Source organism: Pseudopipra pipra, chromosome 1 (assembly GCF_036250125.1).
Source record: "Pseudopipra pipra isolate bDixPip1 chromosome 1, bDixPip1.hap1, whole genome shotgun sequence".
Taxonomy (NCBI): domain Eukaryota; kingdom Metazoa; phylum Chordata; class Aves; order Passeriformes; family Pipridae; genus Pseudopipra; species Pseudopipra pipra.
In genome coordinates this window covers 129,361,913-129,378,553 of record NC_087549.1, presented here as the reverse complement: position 1 = coordinate 129,378,553, position 16,641 = coordinate 129,361,913, and the positions used below count along the sequence as shown (strand labels likewise).

At 46.4% G+C, this 16,641-nt stretch overlaps 1 protein-coding gene across 3 annotated transcripts in view; it reads left to right on the top strand.

Annotated features, from left to right (window-relative positions):
- Positions 1-9,378: 9,378 nt before the first annotated feature.
- NXPH1 (neurexophilin 1) overlaps positions 9,379-16,641 on the top strand; it is a 143,807-nt gene continuing 136,544 nt past the window's right edge. The window contains exons 1-2 of one of the 3 annotated variants that reach the window (XM_064676482.1): positions 9,379-9,480; positions 10,432-10,593. In XM_064676482.1, the coding sequence (XP_064532552.1) occupies positions 10,540-10,593 (54 nt within the window). In that variant the 5' untranslated portion in view covers positions 9,379-9,480; positions 10,432-10,539. Of the gene's footprint in view, positions 9,481-9,644; positions 9,734-9,827; positions 9,917-10,431; positions 10,594-16,641 lie in introns of those variants that run through there. The other 2 variants (XM_064676473.1, XM_064676491.1) reach the window with 2 other exon arrangements.

The window sequence follows — 16,641 nt, the reverse complement described above, 5'->3', positions numbered from 1 at the left end:
CTATTACACGTGGCATAGAAAACACTGGCCAGTTTTCCATGGCATTGGAAACTGGATTATCTGTGTCCCTGACAATTGAATCTTTCTGTAGTGTATCTTGTTTACAATATAAGCTAGGTTCCTTGTCCACTGAGGGATATCCTTGTTGAAAAAGAATATAGGGACATCCTACAGTTCAGGGGACCCATTTACTGGAGATATTCGCTCCTTTTCAGATGAATGATGCCATGATGTAGCACTTTTAGTAGCATAGGTGCTCTTAGTGCATGGCTGAGACTGGCTGTGATGTCTCCATGTGTATTGGTGGGGCTCTTCTGTCTCCCCAAGTTCCCTCAATTTGTCACGTTCACCAGGGTCAGGAGCTCGGTTGCTGTGAGCGCACCCCATCTGCTCAAAGGGCAGATAATTGTACAGATGATACCTGTGCATTAAGTGAATCAAGTAGCCTCCGTTCTCCTTCTGGTCTCATTAGACAGTTTGCTCCAAGCTTCTACAAAGGAGATAGTTAATTAAGGGTAATTAATCTACCGTTGCAGTGCCTAGCACTCAAATGGAAAGCAAACAGTGACCTATTTATCACTCTCTCAGACCAGTTTTATACTGAATCCAGTTAAACATTATTATCTGTAGATTTAATTCAAACTAGGAATTTGAACTACCATGCTCGAGGATTTACTAAATTTTAGTCGGTGGTGCTTAAACTGAACAAGTTCTAAAGCTGTATATCTGTTTTGTCAAAGCATACCGTACCATGCTGGTGATGTTTTAAATTAGCTGAACTTTAAACCTAATTGAACTACAAAATTCCCACCCTGCCTTGAATTTAAATGTAATTCCGCCTTAAGACTAGCTGATCTATAGAATCCAAATTTACTCAATGTATTTTACTGCAGTATTTGAAACTAACCAGCTCAGATAAGCAGTTTTTAATCTAAACACTCTGTTGTTATTGCAGAGTATACCCTGTATACTATATATTTGAATCTGAAAATAATCCAAACTTGAAAAACCAGTACAATCCATGTTTTGCTGCCTATGTATTTAGCATATGCTTGTCTAAGAAGAGTATTGTCATTCATCTTACAATTGTCCTCTCTATAAAGACAAAAATGAGATCTGCAAGCCTCAATTTACCTGGGAAGCTGGAATGATGATGGCTACTTTACTAGATTTAAACACCACTGCTGTTTAAATCAGGCCTCTGTCAGCATCTGATAGTCTCCTTAAATCTATGTGGGGATATAAAACCATGGACACATCTTATGTCCTCAAGAGGAAGATGAATCTTCTGAAAATGTGCTTCTTACAATTATATTTTATGATCCTATTACCTTATGAGTGGTACACTACATAAGCTCAGCACCTTTGAAAATGACATAATATATACTATCGACAGATGACAAGAAACAACAGATTTGTCAGCACAGAACTGTAAGAAGTACAGCATGAAAAGTAAAAGATGGATCTGTCAGTAGGGTAAATGGTTGATTTTCCAGAACAGGAATCCCAATAGAAGGCCTGCTGTATAATGCTTGGCTGTCACCACATGATCATCTGAGACATAATTATCCAGGACTGATCTTGATCTTATTAATAAATTCTGCCTTAGCAACCTGAAGATTATTTTCATTCGTGTCATTTGTGGGTTTCATGGATTTTCAGACTCATGGGAATCAAGCCACTTGGTTCCCACTGGTTTAATTTTTTATGTCCTCCAAATATCTTTGCCATCACTGCAAGTCTTGTATAGCTGATATGGGCAGTTTCACAGTAGGATGTGAGGTTAGCCAGCCTGGGGAGCTGGACTGACCCTCCCCAAATCACAGCTCACAGGACCAATCTGAGCCAGTCTGTAGCTGTTGCCAGTATGACTTCCACAGCTGCTGACATCTATTTACCTTGTACACTTTTCAAAGATATGCCTTCCCTATTCAAAAAGATTACGTCCTCTGGAATATTTGTCAATGATATTAATCGGTTTTATTTCTGGATGATGTATATCTCTTAACTTTCAGCTTAAAGAAGTCCACTTATCTGTTGGTGGAAAGCACTTATCACCAAAGTATTATGTGTGTGTGCATAGCAGTGCACTGCCCTTCCATAGCAGTGTGGAAGGGCTCTAGTCAGAAACCATGATCCCATTGCTGTGAGCGTGATTTGATAACACAGCCTCAGACTGCAGCAAGACAAATCCTGGAGGGCTTAGGGAAACAATCTTCACAGTGAGAGTAGTAAGGCACTGGAATAGGTGCCCAAATGTGATGATGCTTGCCTGTGGTGATGCATTCCATTACGCTGCGAAATAACAACAGTGGTTTAAATCAAGAAATACGTCCTTGGTGGTATATTATATGGTGTAACATAGAGCAGTGATAATGTACTTTGACATGGCCTGTTGTAAAGCCTCCCTGGGAGTCTTTCTGCACACTGCTTTGGGGAGCATCCTTTGAGTAATGCCAAAATATTAGCATTAGGTGTGATGGGTGGTACTCTGTACCAGCAAAACCTGAAATTTTCTTGTGGCAGGGGCAGAAGGTTGTTTAGTATCCAAGATGAAAACTTTCTTCCAGCTCTCAATTTGTTATCTTTATGGATTGTTTCATGGATAACTGGCCGCTTATGCTTGGCGAATGTAATGTTGGATGCCTCTTGCAGTATTACGCTACGCCACAAGGTGGCACTGGAAGATTGCAATAATACAGCGTAATTAACACCATCACCCCCCAATCTTTGTCAGAGAAAGCACAATTTTTTACATTAAATGATGTAAACCATGGGAATTGGTTATTTTTCTTCCTTCTGATTTCTGGATTCATTAAAAATTTTTAGTCAAGTTTTCTCAAGAGTAAAATGGAAATGCATCTGTGTGCAGTGTAGCTACTGCAAAGTCACAACAAAGTAACTCGACGAATAGACATCCCTTTGTTTTTAAACATGTATTCATTAATATTGGTGATCCTAACAGCTGTCTCTCTTTTTGTAGCCAAGTGTTCATACCTCAGCAGTAACTGCAATGTAAAAGTAGGAATTTCATTTCCTCTGATTTCTTTGATATGTTGTCTCAAGCTTTCTCTTCCCTTATAAAGTACAGTTGAAAATCTGTTTCAGGTTTTCATCAAAGGTGAAAGCTCTACCAAGGTTTGTTAATTTTTATTAGATTTCACAATATTCTGATCTAAAATATCTTACTTTGTTTTAATACCAAATGTAGGGTTCAGTAAGCAAAAGCTGTTAATTATTGTATTGTTATTACAGGTGGAATTAGACATATTTTTGGATAGTTTTACAAAGCATATACTTCCTTCCCATATTGTCACATTTCTTTTTAATTCTCTAAATACTGCAAATTTTGAAGCTGGTTCATAGTTCAGTAAAGTAACGTGATGTCATTCGAGTAGGCCGTTGTCTGACTGAAGATTATAATTTACAATTATGACTAAGAGAATCCCCTCTAGATAACAAAGAAAATAAACTCTGTTGGTGCCTTTTAACCCTAATTACTGTAGCTGCAATGTAAAATCCCGATCCTGAACCCTTTAATGGTTTAAAAAATGTTGCTGGTCTTAACACCTGGCCACATGAAATAATTTACTAGATGAAGGACTTTGACAAAATTTGTCTTTAAAAATTCTTGTCACTGCAAGAGGTATCTAGAGCAGATTTCTCACATATACTCAACTCCACCTTGTTCAAAGGAAGTCTTTGACTTATCTGATGACAAACAGACTGGTTGCCCAAATTTACTCAGACTGAGATCATTTATCCTTTTATCAGCAGCTTTCTTAAAAGAGAATAATGTTCCTTTCGGACACCAGCAATTCCAGTCATTTACCACCTGTATGTCCCTTCCTGAGGCCAACAGAGCTCTGAGGCTCTTTATTGCAATGTGTAACAGCTGTAGCCCCAGCCTGGGTCCCCATGAGCAGATGAGTGTGGAGCAGCAGACCCACACACACTACTGCCAGTCGGCCTGGCACCAACGTGCTTGGCACAAACCCTGGGGGATGGAAGGATGGGTGGAAGGAGCTGCCCTCAGAGCCTTCAGGGTGATGGCTCCAGCACCAAGAAGAGCCTGACTGGCCGTGTAGCCTACCATCCTGACCTGCCTGGCTGCTGCTGCAGCCAGTCTGTAGAGTGACAAGTAAGTTCTGGCTTCAGGACAACATTGCTGTTCAGTGTATGCAACCAGAATGAATAAGAAAAAAAGGCAGAGCAAAAGATACTGGGAGATCTGCCTTCAGCAACCATAACATTGCATCAGAGAGTTTACTGCTGTTTACAGTGCAGTGAATGGAGAACATTTCACCACCCTGCTTCAGAAGATGTGGCTCCGTGATGTTGTTTTGGCACACAGGATGTAGGGCCAGGATGTCCTACCGTGGCAGGCTTTTGGGGTGATGTTTTACCATTCTTCCTCATTCTCTGTGAAGTGCCCTTCTGCCCTGAACATTCAGGGTTTGTTGCAGCTCTCTGACTCAAGCCTTGAAGAGCAAGCTGTCCCCAGGAGCCCAAGGGCAGCTGCTTTGACAGTGCCTTAGGCTGCAAGCATCCCTCCTTCCTCTGGCTGTGCAGGCAGTCCAAGAAGCCTTCAGGGACTTTCCTGCTTTCTTCCTCGCCATCACACTGAAAGAAAAGACAACTGGACTTGCAGACTCTCTCCCACTTCAATTCCTACTTCAAGACAATTTAACTCTCATATTTTAGCTCTCTTGTATGAACCCTTCCCAGCTGACATGATATACACTGTGTTATTTTGCAATTAAAACCCAAACACATCAACATAGAAATTTTAATAAAACTTTTGTTATCGAGTTTTATTATTCCAACAAGTGTTGCTGTCAGCTAATAATCCCTAGAGTGGTCATCATGAAATATTCCAATAATTGGATTTTAATTAAGAAATTCACTTAGACCTACACTATTTTTGAAATCTAATTATGTCTTCAGGAATTTCATCCAAGTTGTGGTATTTTCTGGACAACATACAGACTCAGTACAGACTCCTTCCATTACTCTAAGTCCTTTTTTTCCTATTTCTTATGGTTATTATTAAAACTCTTCTATTTCCTGTATTGCCATTGTAGAAAATTGTCAAGATCTAATGGATGAAATAAAAGTTGAATGCAAGTAAAAATCTCTATTATAAATATTATGTTAGAAAAGAAGCTCCCAATGAAAAGAAGGTTAGAAAGATTTTTTTATCTCTTATATTGATGATCCAAAGACTCACTCCCTGGAATGTAAAGGCATTATTAATGAGAAAACCCTGTAGATTCACTTGGCTGTAAGTTTTACTCATACAGACAGTATTTTATGTCTCACCTCATCTCAAGTAATTTGGGGGGAAATCCTGAGTATGTATGTGCACACTGAGTGTCACCTGGAATAAGTTTCGTGAAGCCTGTAGGCTTGCTCATATCACAGAAGCACTGAGTAGTTGAAACAATGCTGTTTGTACATTACCTTTTAGTCTTCTTCAATGCTGAATGTCACATCTCACTCCAATACTGTCTGAGTCCTCATGACATAACATCAGGAGAACTAGTTAAGAACACCATGAATACAAGACACTTCTCTTGAAGTGGTTGGAGTATTCCTGTATTTTTCCTTATGGCATACAGAGAAACACCACTTTATGGTATGCCTTTGACTGTAAGTAGTCAGAAATCTGTGTATCAAAAATAAAACTTTCACAGATATCTTTTTATATTTAGAAATATGAATGGTATATACAGTCATATTCTGACCTTGAAAGAATGGAAATAAAATGTGACAAGGGACTTTCTTTGTAGTATTTGTACCAACCATAAAAATATTCTGTTCAAACATAAAGATTTCCTTGAAACAAAAGAAATCTATTTAAAATGTGAAGAGGGGAAGGGATAAGAAGAGAAAGTCTGATGAATTAATGGTTGGCAATATGAATAACATTTCAATAAGATTATTTACATGACTGATATGAGGCATCTGGCCTGCACACTGTATAGTACAAATATAGAAAAGCTGTGGAGGCCATAATCTGTCACTGTAGTGCATATACAACTTCAGTTGAATTCAGTAGTACTTCAACATGCATATAGATGAGATACTAGAGCTGCATATGCACTACATATGTACTATGCAGCATACAGGCCGGATGCTTCACATCACTCATGTAAATAATCTTACTGAAATATTCTTCATATTGTTAAACATTCGTTCATCAGGCCATTTTTCTTATCCCTCTAGATCTTCACGTTTTAAAAAGATTTTGTTGCTCTCTGACTCACCTTTTCCTTCTTTTCTTTTTTTTTTTTTCCCAAGTAGTATTTCCAAAATAAGAAACATGGCCTCTACAAATAGGATTGCATGAGATTCAGTTCTGTTTACTATTTCATAAATAACTGTCCATGTTTAGACAGGTTAGCTACATTGTGCAGTAAGTTTAGCACAATAATTTGATATTTATCATTACAGCATTGTATTTTCTTTTAGTGCCTCAAGCAATTAAACCATGTGCCCATCCTCCATTGGAACCTGTAGCAGTTATTAATCACTTGCCTTTGTCTTTGGATTTTCTGCTTGCAACCCTTTCAATTGTGCAAGTCAGGATGCTATCTTTGCAGAAACAGGGAAGATGTCTAAAGACATCTTAGAATGTATCTCAAAGCTTTAAAAATAGTCCAATTGCATTTTAAAGTCTAATTGGTCTTTTTAAGAGTCCATTACTAAGCCCAGAATTTGTGATCCTTTAAAGCCTCAGTAGCTGACACTGCTCTGAAGGGGACCTTATTGCTAAGATTATAAACAGCATCCAAATGTTTGAAATTAAAATTCACTTAAAAAAATCTAATATTCCACTTAAGGTGCTCTACCAATATTACAGAATCACATAAAAGTCAAAAGACTAAGTGCAAAAATCCTAAATGTCAGATTGTCATATGCATTGTATTCCCTTTGAAAAAGTATTACTTGTTCACAGGTGGAGTACTTTGGAGTCTGCTTTTTTTTTTTTTTTTTTTTTTTTTTTTAATAAAAAAGATCAATCTGGACTCCCATATGCTTCTTACTCCTTTCTTCTGGAGTGACAATATAGGAAAGGAGCAGTTCAAGCAGCATTTCTGAAGGAAAGCTCAGTTCCATTCTAGTTGGAAACTTTGTCCCTGTGGCCTTTTGCTAAGGAGGTCAGCTGAAGAGCAAAGAAGCCCTCAATGAAGTCAATGAGACCTTGGATCTGTTCAAACCTGACAGAAAACATGTTCATCCATCCTTAACAACTTTGCCTCAAGAGCCTGCTCACAACTTAAGTAGATGCCACACAGATCAGGCTGTTTAGAGGAGACCGTGCTGAATTTACATCATGAAGAAGTTTCAGTGGGCTGAAGTAAAGAGTTTGGTTGTGATTCCAGTGGAACCAGAAGCTCCACCACAGTTCTCACCTAGATGAGGTGTAAGGATATGGATGAGAAAGACCAGGAGGGCCTTCTTCTATTTGATCAGATGAAGGAATAATTATTCTCCAAGGATTACTTCCTTGTTGCTCCAATGAAGACAGTGACCAGAACTTGGAGAAACTGATTCAAGTTATACGTACAGTAGAGCTGAGTTTTCCTTTCCTGAAGAAATGATGTCTTCTTCAGGAACCTGAGCCATTGGCAATTTCATATCTAAGGTAAGAGTAACTGTGCTGAGTCTAAACAGCAGCTTATTGCAATGATCAACTGTATGCTCCGTGCAGCTGATGGCAAGTTGGTTCTATGCAAAGAGAGCGATATCTATCTAGCAATCTCTCTCTCTCTCTGTCATATATCTCTAGATTGAGTACTAAGTGTGGTTCAATCCCCACACTTATGGAGAAGTAAGAGTGAAAGAGATAGGAAGGAGGGAGTTGCAAGGGAGAAGTCAGCTGCAATTTTTTGTTTGTTATCCTTTTGAAACAAGAAGTGTCTAGGCATCTTTAGCCCACACTGTAATGCAGAGGCTGTCTGGAGGGGCAGGATGACAGCTTGATTCCTTGCAGGCTGCACGCTTCTGTCCAAAGCTGTGATGTGAGCACTCCATATGTCTAGAAGAGTGATGGTGGTGGAAGCATATGGAAGTGTCCATCTTCCAGGTGTTTGGAGCAGAAATGGCCATGGGCAAAGCTCTGGTGCAGCTCTTTCAAAGAGTACTCGTTACCTTCTCCATTCTTTTCCCGATCCCCTTTTATTATAGTGTTCCAAACTCAGACCCTCAAATTAAAACAGTATTTTACAGCTTGATACTGAAGTCTCAGATTGCAGATGTTAATTACCACTACGTTCCCTGAGGGAAGCAAGGATTTGGCAGGACAACTGAAGTCTCCCTTTTCTTTCTTATTTCCCTCTCTTGCTTATTGGTTCCCCTATGGGAGGTGATAAATTTGACTTTTGTTATTGAATCTGGGCATCTGGTAAGGCTACCCTGTGCTGTTGGTATCCTCCCTTTCATCCTGTCCCGGTGTCACACTGGTAATGACACCATTTTGGGGGATGGAAGAGGGTATGAAAAACCCCATAGGATTCTTTGTAAAGAAGAAGGAAAACAAGGTCAATGAGACCTTTCCTTTTGAGTAACAGCTGGTAGGATAAGCCACATTACCAGGCAGGGATGAGCTTCACTCCGAGGGGCTGTTCAGCTACAGGTTCCTGCTTGCGTGGGAGAAGCAACCCTTTCCTTCTGGAACTTGTCTCCCGCATCCGCGATCCCGCCGCCTCTGTGCCCGGCTGGCGGGCGCCCGCTGCCTTCGCGGGCGAAGCAGCACTGTGGGTGCACGGGACACCCCTGAGGGAGGTGGAAAAACTACAATGAAGGGGAAGAAAGAGAGAGAAGGTGCTCTCCCATGCTCCTTCCAGGCAGACAGCCGGCTCCCGCGGACAGGCAGAGAAGGAAAGGGGCTGTGCCCATGCAGCAGCGCGGGCAGCAGAGCGGGCAGGAAGGGCAGCGCCCGCACCCCGGCAGAGTCAGGCAGCAGGGCGGACAGAGCAGGCAGCAGGGACAGGCCAGTCAGCGGGGACAGGGCAGGCAGCAGGGACAGGGCAGGACACAAGGCAGGCAGCAGCGCGGGCAGGGCGGGCAGGGCAGACAGCGCAAGGCAGCTCGCGCCGCCCGGGGAGGGCTCTAATTCATCACCCCGTTCAGCGGAGAGGATGGGACGCCGCTAAACTCCCCTTCCTCCCTCCTCCCTTCCCCCTCGCCAAGCAAGCCCCCCCCCTCCTCCCCCCTCCACTCCTCGCTCTCTCTCCCCAAGCAGTGAGGCTCGGACAGTGCTCGGCTCCAGCGCTTTATTTTAAGATGATCGGCCAAGGTCTTTGCAGACAGATTTTATCTGAAGTTAAATAGTGGGCGCTCGCCGCTCTCTCGCCAATAAGTCATTTTTAATAGAGACAAATCGCCCTGGACGCCCCGGAGCGCCGGTGCCGCCGCTCCTGCCCTCGCCCCCCGCTGAAGGCGAGCGGGCAGTCCGGGCAGCTCCCTGCTCCCGTAAGTGTCCTGCTCGGCGGAGCCGGAGCGCGGCCGTGTGCGGAGAAGGGGAGGAGAGGGGGGGAGAGCCTTCCAGCCGCCCCGCCGCCCTGACAGTGCCTGCGCTGGATGCACAGCGGCCGCGGGACACCTCGGCGCGGAGCGCGGCGAGGAGATGCGCAGGGGCGGTGGGCTGCACCGCGGCACTCAGCCCCTCTAGGCTTGCCCATGGAACGCCCCGCGGAGCCCCGGCCGCCGTCGGATCCCCCACGCCGTACGTATCCCCGCTGCGGCCCCCCCGCGGCGCCGGAGCTGTCCGCGGGCCGCGGGGGCGGAGGAGGGCTGGGGCCGGGTATGGGGGTCCTCGCCCGTCGGGGCGCCCCCGGGCGCGGTCCCGGTCCGGGGCAAGGCACGGCTCGCCTTTGGGAGAGGCAGAGGGAGGTGGATACTTGTGGGGGTACGCAAAGCCTGCTCCAGCGTACCGAAGGCAAAGCTCTCTGCCTTGGCTTTAAGCGCCCAGGAGCATCCGGAGCCCCGATTCCAGCGTCTATGGTCCCCTTCTCTCCGCTCTGCTCTCCAGCGCGCTGCCGGGGCTCCGCGGCCAAGTGGCGGGTGGCTGCCGCCCGAAGCCCACCGAGAGCGCAGGCAGGCAGGCAGGGCTGGCGCTGGCACCCCTGGGCCATCCCAGCCGACACCAAGGGGCTCTCCTACCCAGTAAAAGGACTGAGCGCTGGGGAGTGCTGCCTACAGGCGATCTGCCGCCACCTCGGACCGTGCAATCACTTTGCTCTGACGCTGGATTAACTCGATTTTAATCGTTTTTTGGTTTCCCCCACCCCCATTCACACCCCCCATCTCCTCCTTCTCTCCCGCCCCCCCGCCACCCCGTTTCCTACACACCTCTCTTCGCCCCTTGTCTCAAGCCTAACCTTGTCTTGTGGTCATGGGGTCTATAATTTCATTTTTGTCTAGGCTGGTGAGAGCTCTGCTTGTTCTGTAAAGTGGATGTCAGGTGGATCTATGTTCTGGAAGGAACAAAGAGGCAGCGAAGGCAGCGCGGGGGAAGTTTGAGCGGCGAGGATGCAGGCTGTGTACTGGTACGCGGTCCTTCTGCTGCAGCCCACCCTCTACCTGGTGAGTGCCCCCGGCCTCTCGCACGGGCCAGGGAGCGGGGAGCTCGGCGGGGGGAGGTCACCAACCTGGCGGAGAACGAACAAACTCACGGCAACTACTTGTGCCCCGTAGCAAGCCCTGCCCCGCCGTCCCGGGGTCGGGCCGGGCCAGGGGCGGGGAGGCGCGGGGCTCGGCCAGGAAATCTCGGCAGGACACGGGGATGTTGCGGGGCAGACCCGTAACTTCTCCTTGGGGGGCTAGAACAGGGTCGGGGAGTCCCGGGCCGCGTCCCCCGGTGCCACCTCCCGGGCCGGGTCCTTCGGCATCTGCGTGGGCACCGGAGTCCCTCCGCAGGGGCTCCTGGACAGGCTGTGGGATGGAGGCAACTTCTTGCCCTCTGCTCCTTCCTGAGGGTGGGAGCCCCTCTGGAAGGGAACCCTCCCGATGTGCCACTACGGGCGGCGCGGCACAGGCGGGAGGGCATTCGGCGGCGAGTGTTTTCCGCGTGAAGTGTCATTGACTTTCGTAGCAAATCTCCTTTAAGATTACCGGGGGAACACGAGTAAACAACGGCGTTATCTCCTTTCACACACACACACACACTTTATTCCCTCTACGACCGCAAGGAACAAAAACCAGGCAGGCTGCTCCTTTGCAGCCCGCGTCCTCTCTCGCCGGCGACGCGTTAAGCAGGCAAACGCTTGGCGGCAGCTCGTCCCCGTGCGACGGGGAGGGAAAAGACCTTTTTCCAGGAGCGCTGCCGAGAGAAGCATCCCAGCTGGGGACTGCTCTGGGGGAGGCGACGGCGGCGGCCCTGCTCCGGCTTCTGCTCCGGCTGCGGCCCCGTCCCCGTCCCCGCGGCCGCCGGGCGCTGCCGCCCCGCCGCTCCCTGCACTGGCGCGGCCGCGCCACCCGGGGGCGCTGCGGGGCATCGCGGGCGCGCGGAGCGGGGGGCAGCCAATCGCGAGCGGGCCCGGCTCGCGCGGGGGCGCGTGGTGGGGCCGACGGCGCGCGCCCCTCCCGCGCCCACGCAGCCTCCGCGCGCTCGACCCATCCCGGCCCATCCCGGCGTATCCCGGCCCATCCCGGCCCATCCCGGCCCATCCCGGCGTATCCCGGCGTATCCCGCGCCGTCCCGTGCCCGCCCGACGTGGGGGGCCCTGCCCTCTCCGGGCGGTGCCACGTCTGTCGCGGGAGTCTCTCCTCCCTGCGAATTTTATAGCCCGGGCTGAGGGGTAGAGGGGTGGGGGAAATGGGGAGAAAAGTGCGTGGCAAATAATCCATCAAAAAAGCCGGAGCGAGATCGATACGTCGTGTTAAATTTTAAATGTGTTTGCTGGCAGTTAAACTGCTCTGGACTCATTACAACAACAGTGCTGGATTTATTCTAATGCGCTGCAGTCTGAACAACAACCGCATTAATTCTCCTTTAATTGTAAACTGGGAGCATTTGAAAACCATTCAGTGTGCAAATTATGCTGATTCAATTACCGTTTAGTTACAGACTTCATTACCTGAATGCTTTTCTTTTTTTTCCTTTTTTTTTTTTTTTTCTTTTCCGAGGGTTTGGCATTGCAGAGTGAAGGAGACGATTTTCCAGTTTCCCCTCCAAACAATGCGAAATATGATACCAAAAAAAAAAAAAAAATCGTGAATAAAAGACAAGCTAGGGGGAGGGAACGCGTCCTTCGGCTGGGCTGTGTCTTCTGCCAAAACATTCGGGGAGGATCCAAAGGATTTCCCTAACACGATTCTTCCTTCTGAATCGATACTTCCACGTTTATGCCAATCTCTTCCTGTTCTCTGTATTTCGGGAGTGACTCTGAAAGTTTGCATTAGGCCATCGCGTGATAATAAACTGTTTATTAGCAGCGAAGCATGAAGTTTTGATTAAAGCTTTAATGCGGTGCCACAAAGCAGCAAGGTGCAGCATTTTGTTGTGCCTATCCGTGTGTGCACATCACTCTGTGTGGACTAGAACAGTTTCAAATTAGGAATTTAATTTTCAGTGCTCAAACTGTTAGGAAGGGTAAATGAAATGGCAGCACAAACAGCTTCCTACCGAGTTTGTTAAAAAACCCTTTTTTGGGAGGGGTTAACAATATAGGTGAGAGAGAAAATAGCCAGTTTCCCCTTTGCTTGAACTAGGAGGTGTTCAGGGAGAGTGAACTGCTGCGACGAGGCTGGGCTGCCTCGAAGTTACTAATTTACAGACACTGCCTGCCTCGTAATTTCGCTTCACCCAGCAAACCGCTGCTCATTGTGTGTGTGTGGTTTTTTTTTTTCCTTTCCCTTTTTCCCCTCCACCTTTAAACTTCTTTGTAATGAAATCTTGAAGGGGAAAAAAAGTGTTTCTGCTTTTCTCCCCCATTTTAATAGAGCCATATGTCATCCAACCTCACTGCCTGAAATTTATAGAGGTCATAGCCGATCAAAACGAGTAGGAATTTTGCTGGGCTAGAGATGGTTTGCCGTATTATGTTTATTGATAAGAACATTAGGTGTCCTTCGCAAGACGTGTATTTTTTTCCTTGTTTTGAGCTGTGCAGTGTATTGAAAATGTTATATTTGATTTGCAGTGGAAATGTATTTCTTTTGGCCTAAATGGATAACTTAGTACTTATTTGGTAGAATTAGGAGTTAACCTTTAAAGGCTTGCAGTTGTTTTCCTTCTTTACTTTTAGAGAGCTGCAGAAAATGTTCAAACACCTACGCTCGGTCTTATTCACCACGACACTCCACTGCTCTTCTTTCGAAAGCATCTTAGTCTAATTCTAATGGATAATACTTCATTAACTAACAGTGCTGTTCTGAGCTCAAAATCGTCAGTAAGGAAGCACGTAAATAGTAAAGAAAAAACCCCAAAAGATCGCAGACTTTCACAGGACCGAGTTCTGTTTATAAAGACACCGGGATTTTATACCATTCCCGTAACGGAAACCTTCTCGTTGTACCTCCTGCCTAGCTGACGCTGAATTTCCAGTTCGACACCACAGGACAATAAAAGGCCAGGCTGTTTGTTTTCCTTTCCTCCTGTTTTATCCCCCCTGTGTGGAAGCAGCATGCCGTAGAAGCGACTACAGAACGCGCGGGCTGTTAGCAAGGACGGCAAGGATCCTAACGAGTTATTTCTCACTGGGACAGGTCAAGCAGGGCCTCGGAGGAGGAGGCAGATCGTTTCCGTGCCGGCAGCTGCGGAGCCCGTCGGTGCGGTGGGTCCGGAGGGCTGTGCCCGGCAGCTCCCGGCGGCGACGGGCGCTCGCCGCGTCCCGCCGCTCCCCGCCCGCATCCTGCGCACCCTCGGGAAACGCGGCCAAAGTGCCTCGCAGATAACAGGACTTCATCCCCCATCACGGTCACAGGCTTTACCCCCGCACACTCGAGGGAGATCTTCCCACGCAGTACAATCATGGAGTGGTAACACGCACCTCTTTTGCTGGGATTATCCCGGCTCGAAGGGACTTTGGCTCGTTACTTAAGTACTCCTTACCCGGAGTAGCGGGTACGGAACTAAAACCAGTCGGAGTTTTGCGTGGCATGCTGCTAGGGTAAGGATCCCTCCCCTCCTCAACCCCCAGCCTGGCTTGTCTTCTCCCAGTGAAGTGTTTATTCACCAGTGGGTTTGTTAATTAGGATACACACCCGAGCCGGCTGGCAGAGCGCTTTAACTCCATGTAGAACTTAAGCAGTGCGAGAGCAAAAGGAGGGGTGATTTTCCCCCCCGCGACGAGAACTGTTTCGCAGGGAGAGCTTCTCTGCGCGGTGCTTTGTCAGAAGAGTAGAACTGCGGAGCTCACGGGGCACCTTCTTTTACAGGGCGATGGCTTTGGCAGAGGGGTTTTGGAAACAGCCTGCTAATCTCCTCCCCGTGCCGGGCTGGGATTTTAAGGTCTATTCCACACCGCCACTGTAGCTCGGAGGCCTTCTGGCAGCCGAGAGGAGCTTTCCTGAAAAATCGTTGTGAATCATAGAGGTTTAAAATTGTCCTCAGCGGTGGCACACTTGGTACGGTATTTGCTGAGGGGGTAAACAGAGGGTTAGTGGCTCCAGAGTTTGTGTACATTTAATTTCGCTGTGTGTCGCACTGTTTGCGGTCATTTCACCTCGGTTAATGAAAGCTGTGGTGAACGTGAGGAGATATCATGTGCTAGCGAAAACAAGTTGATTTGTTTTTGCTTCTTTTTTTTTAAAGATAGTTGCTGGCTGTGTCCTACTTTGTCATGGAAGAAAAAACCCCAAACAAACCACACCTCTATAGGCAGCGAAGATAAAAGAAAAGAGAAAACAAAAGAGAGAGAAGGCATTGTCCTATGGTAATCATTTTCTCAGAGGCATTTGGTGCTGAATGCATTCGGGTATTGCTTTTTTCCCCCCAAAAGAGCGATTTCTTGCAATTTTAAGTTTGACGTCGAAGGCGGGGAGGGCGGGGGAGAGAGCTTGGTGAGCAGGGAGAGAAGTGGCTTTTTGTGCGGGGGGGTTTATGTAGCCTTGAGATGGTCCTTCTCCCTCTTTCTAAAGGAGTTAGAGAAACGGTGTCGCGGTGGAGTAGGGGGGGGGGAAATTACCCTTTCGGAAGGCGCGGGAATAACAACCGGACTCCCATCTCTTGTAGGCGAAACAAACTTTTTTTTTTTTTTTTTTTTTTTTTTTTTTTTAACGTAGGATGGTGCGTCCTTTTCTGGGCTTCCCTACTTCCTAATCACCAGGGACCTGTGCTAGTTTAAGAAGGGGTTTCCCCGCACTGAAATGTCTTTTTCCTGGTGTTTAGTATACACTATTTCTATTTATTAAATAGCTGGAGAAAGCAGTCTGGAACAGATTTCGCCTTTTAGGGAGGTACCTGAACATAATCCCTGCCTCTCTTCTACTAGACACATCTTCCAAGTCGGTAAGGTATCTAGAGGTATCCATTTTAACTTCTTTGATATTTCCCTGCATCTTTAAACTGCCATTTTAATTAACAAAAAGCCAATTTCCCCAATCCTCTTGGAAAGTGCGGTGAAGCAGGTTAAGAAACCAATTGCTTGGAATAGCCAGCACTTGCAGAAAATGAATGTGTGAGCCATCCTTCTCTTCCTAGGATTGGCTTCTGTTCTCCCGATTGGGTTTGGGGGAAGTTTTGCTGTGATTTATCAGATAGTTTAACACCCAGTCGCTCTTCTTGTAAGTCAGCATTAAACCACCTCCTGGGTGCTTTGTAAATACAGCTTTAGCATTTTTTTCATGCAGCAGATTGACATGTTGACGATTCTGCTTTAAGGAATGTGACAATAAAGTGGAAAACCAAAGGCTGGCAAGCACTTCATCAAGGATAAAAAGGTTCTGCTGTAAGGATGTCACTCAATTTATTGTGAAAGTCGAATGAATTACGTTTAATGAAAGTGCTCCCCAGATGAATATTACCAGCAATTTCCTGAGTTGGCTCTGTCAGATTGATATGAGGAAATGCCAACCCATATCAAAAAAGATCTCCAATCTCAATTACTATGCAAGCTTTCGAAGAGCTTCTTTTTATTGATATGATATATATTGGCGGGTTCTCAATGCTGTGCAAACTGCTCTCTGTTCAGCAGGACAGCACATTTCCCAGTTTATTGTTTAACCCTACATTTTTCTAGCTGTTTAAACTTCTACGAGTGCCTTTCTTTTGGAGGGGAAAGCACCTCTCATCCTCTTTCCCTTTCTGTGACCTAGAGAGACCAAAGTTGTGTTTCTGGCAGACAGAGGGGGCGACGTTCATTGCAGGAAGTTTGTTGAACCTGGATGGACAAAGCTGAAGGTCAAGAGAAATAACTCGGCTGAGACAATGGCGTTGGATCCCCTCATTTTCAGGCGACAATCCAGATCATGGCTATATTTGTTATGACTAGCAATCCCAATATTCTCACCCTTTCTACCTCATTCCTCTAGGGCTTCTTTGGGCAAATTAGAAATTCACTAAGCCCGCGATGAGAGAAAAGCTCTTATGTCTCCTCATCTACATAAGAATTGACTTTGTGAGAGGCTTTTCTGTTCTATTTTAACTACTGTGACACCGGTCGCTGCTTAGGAATACAGCTTTTTTTTCCC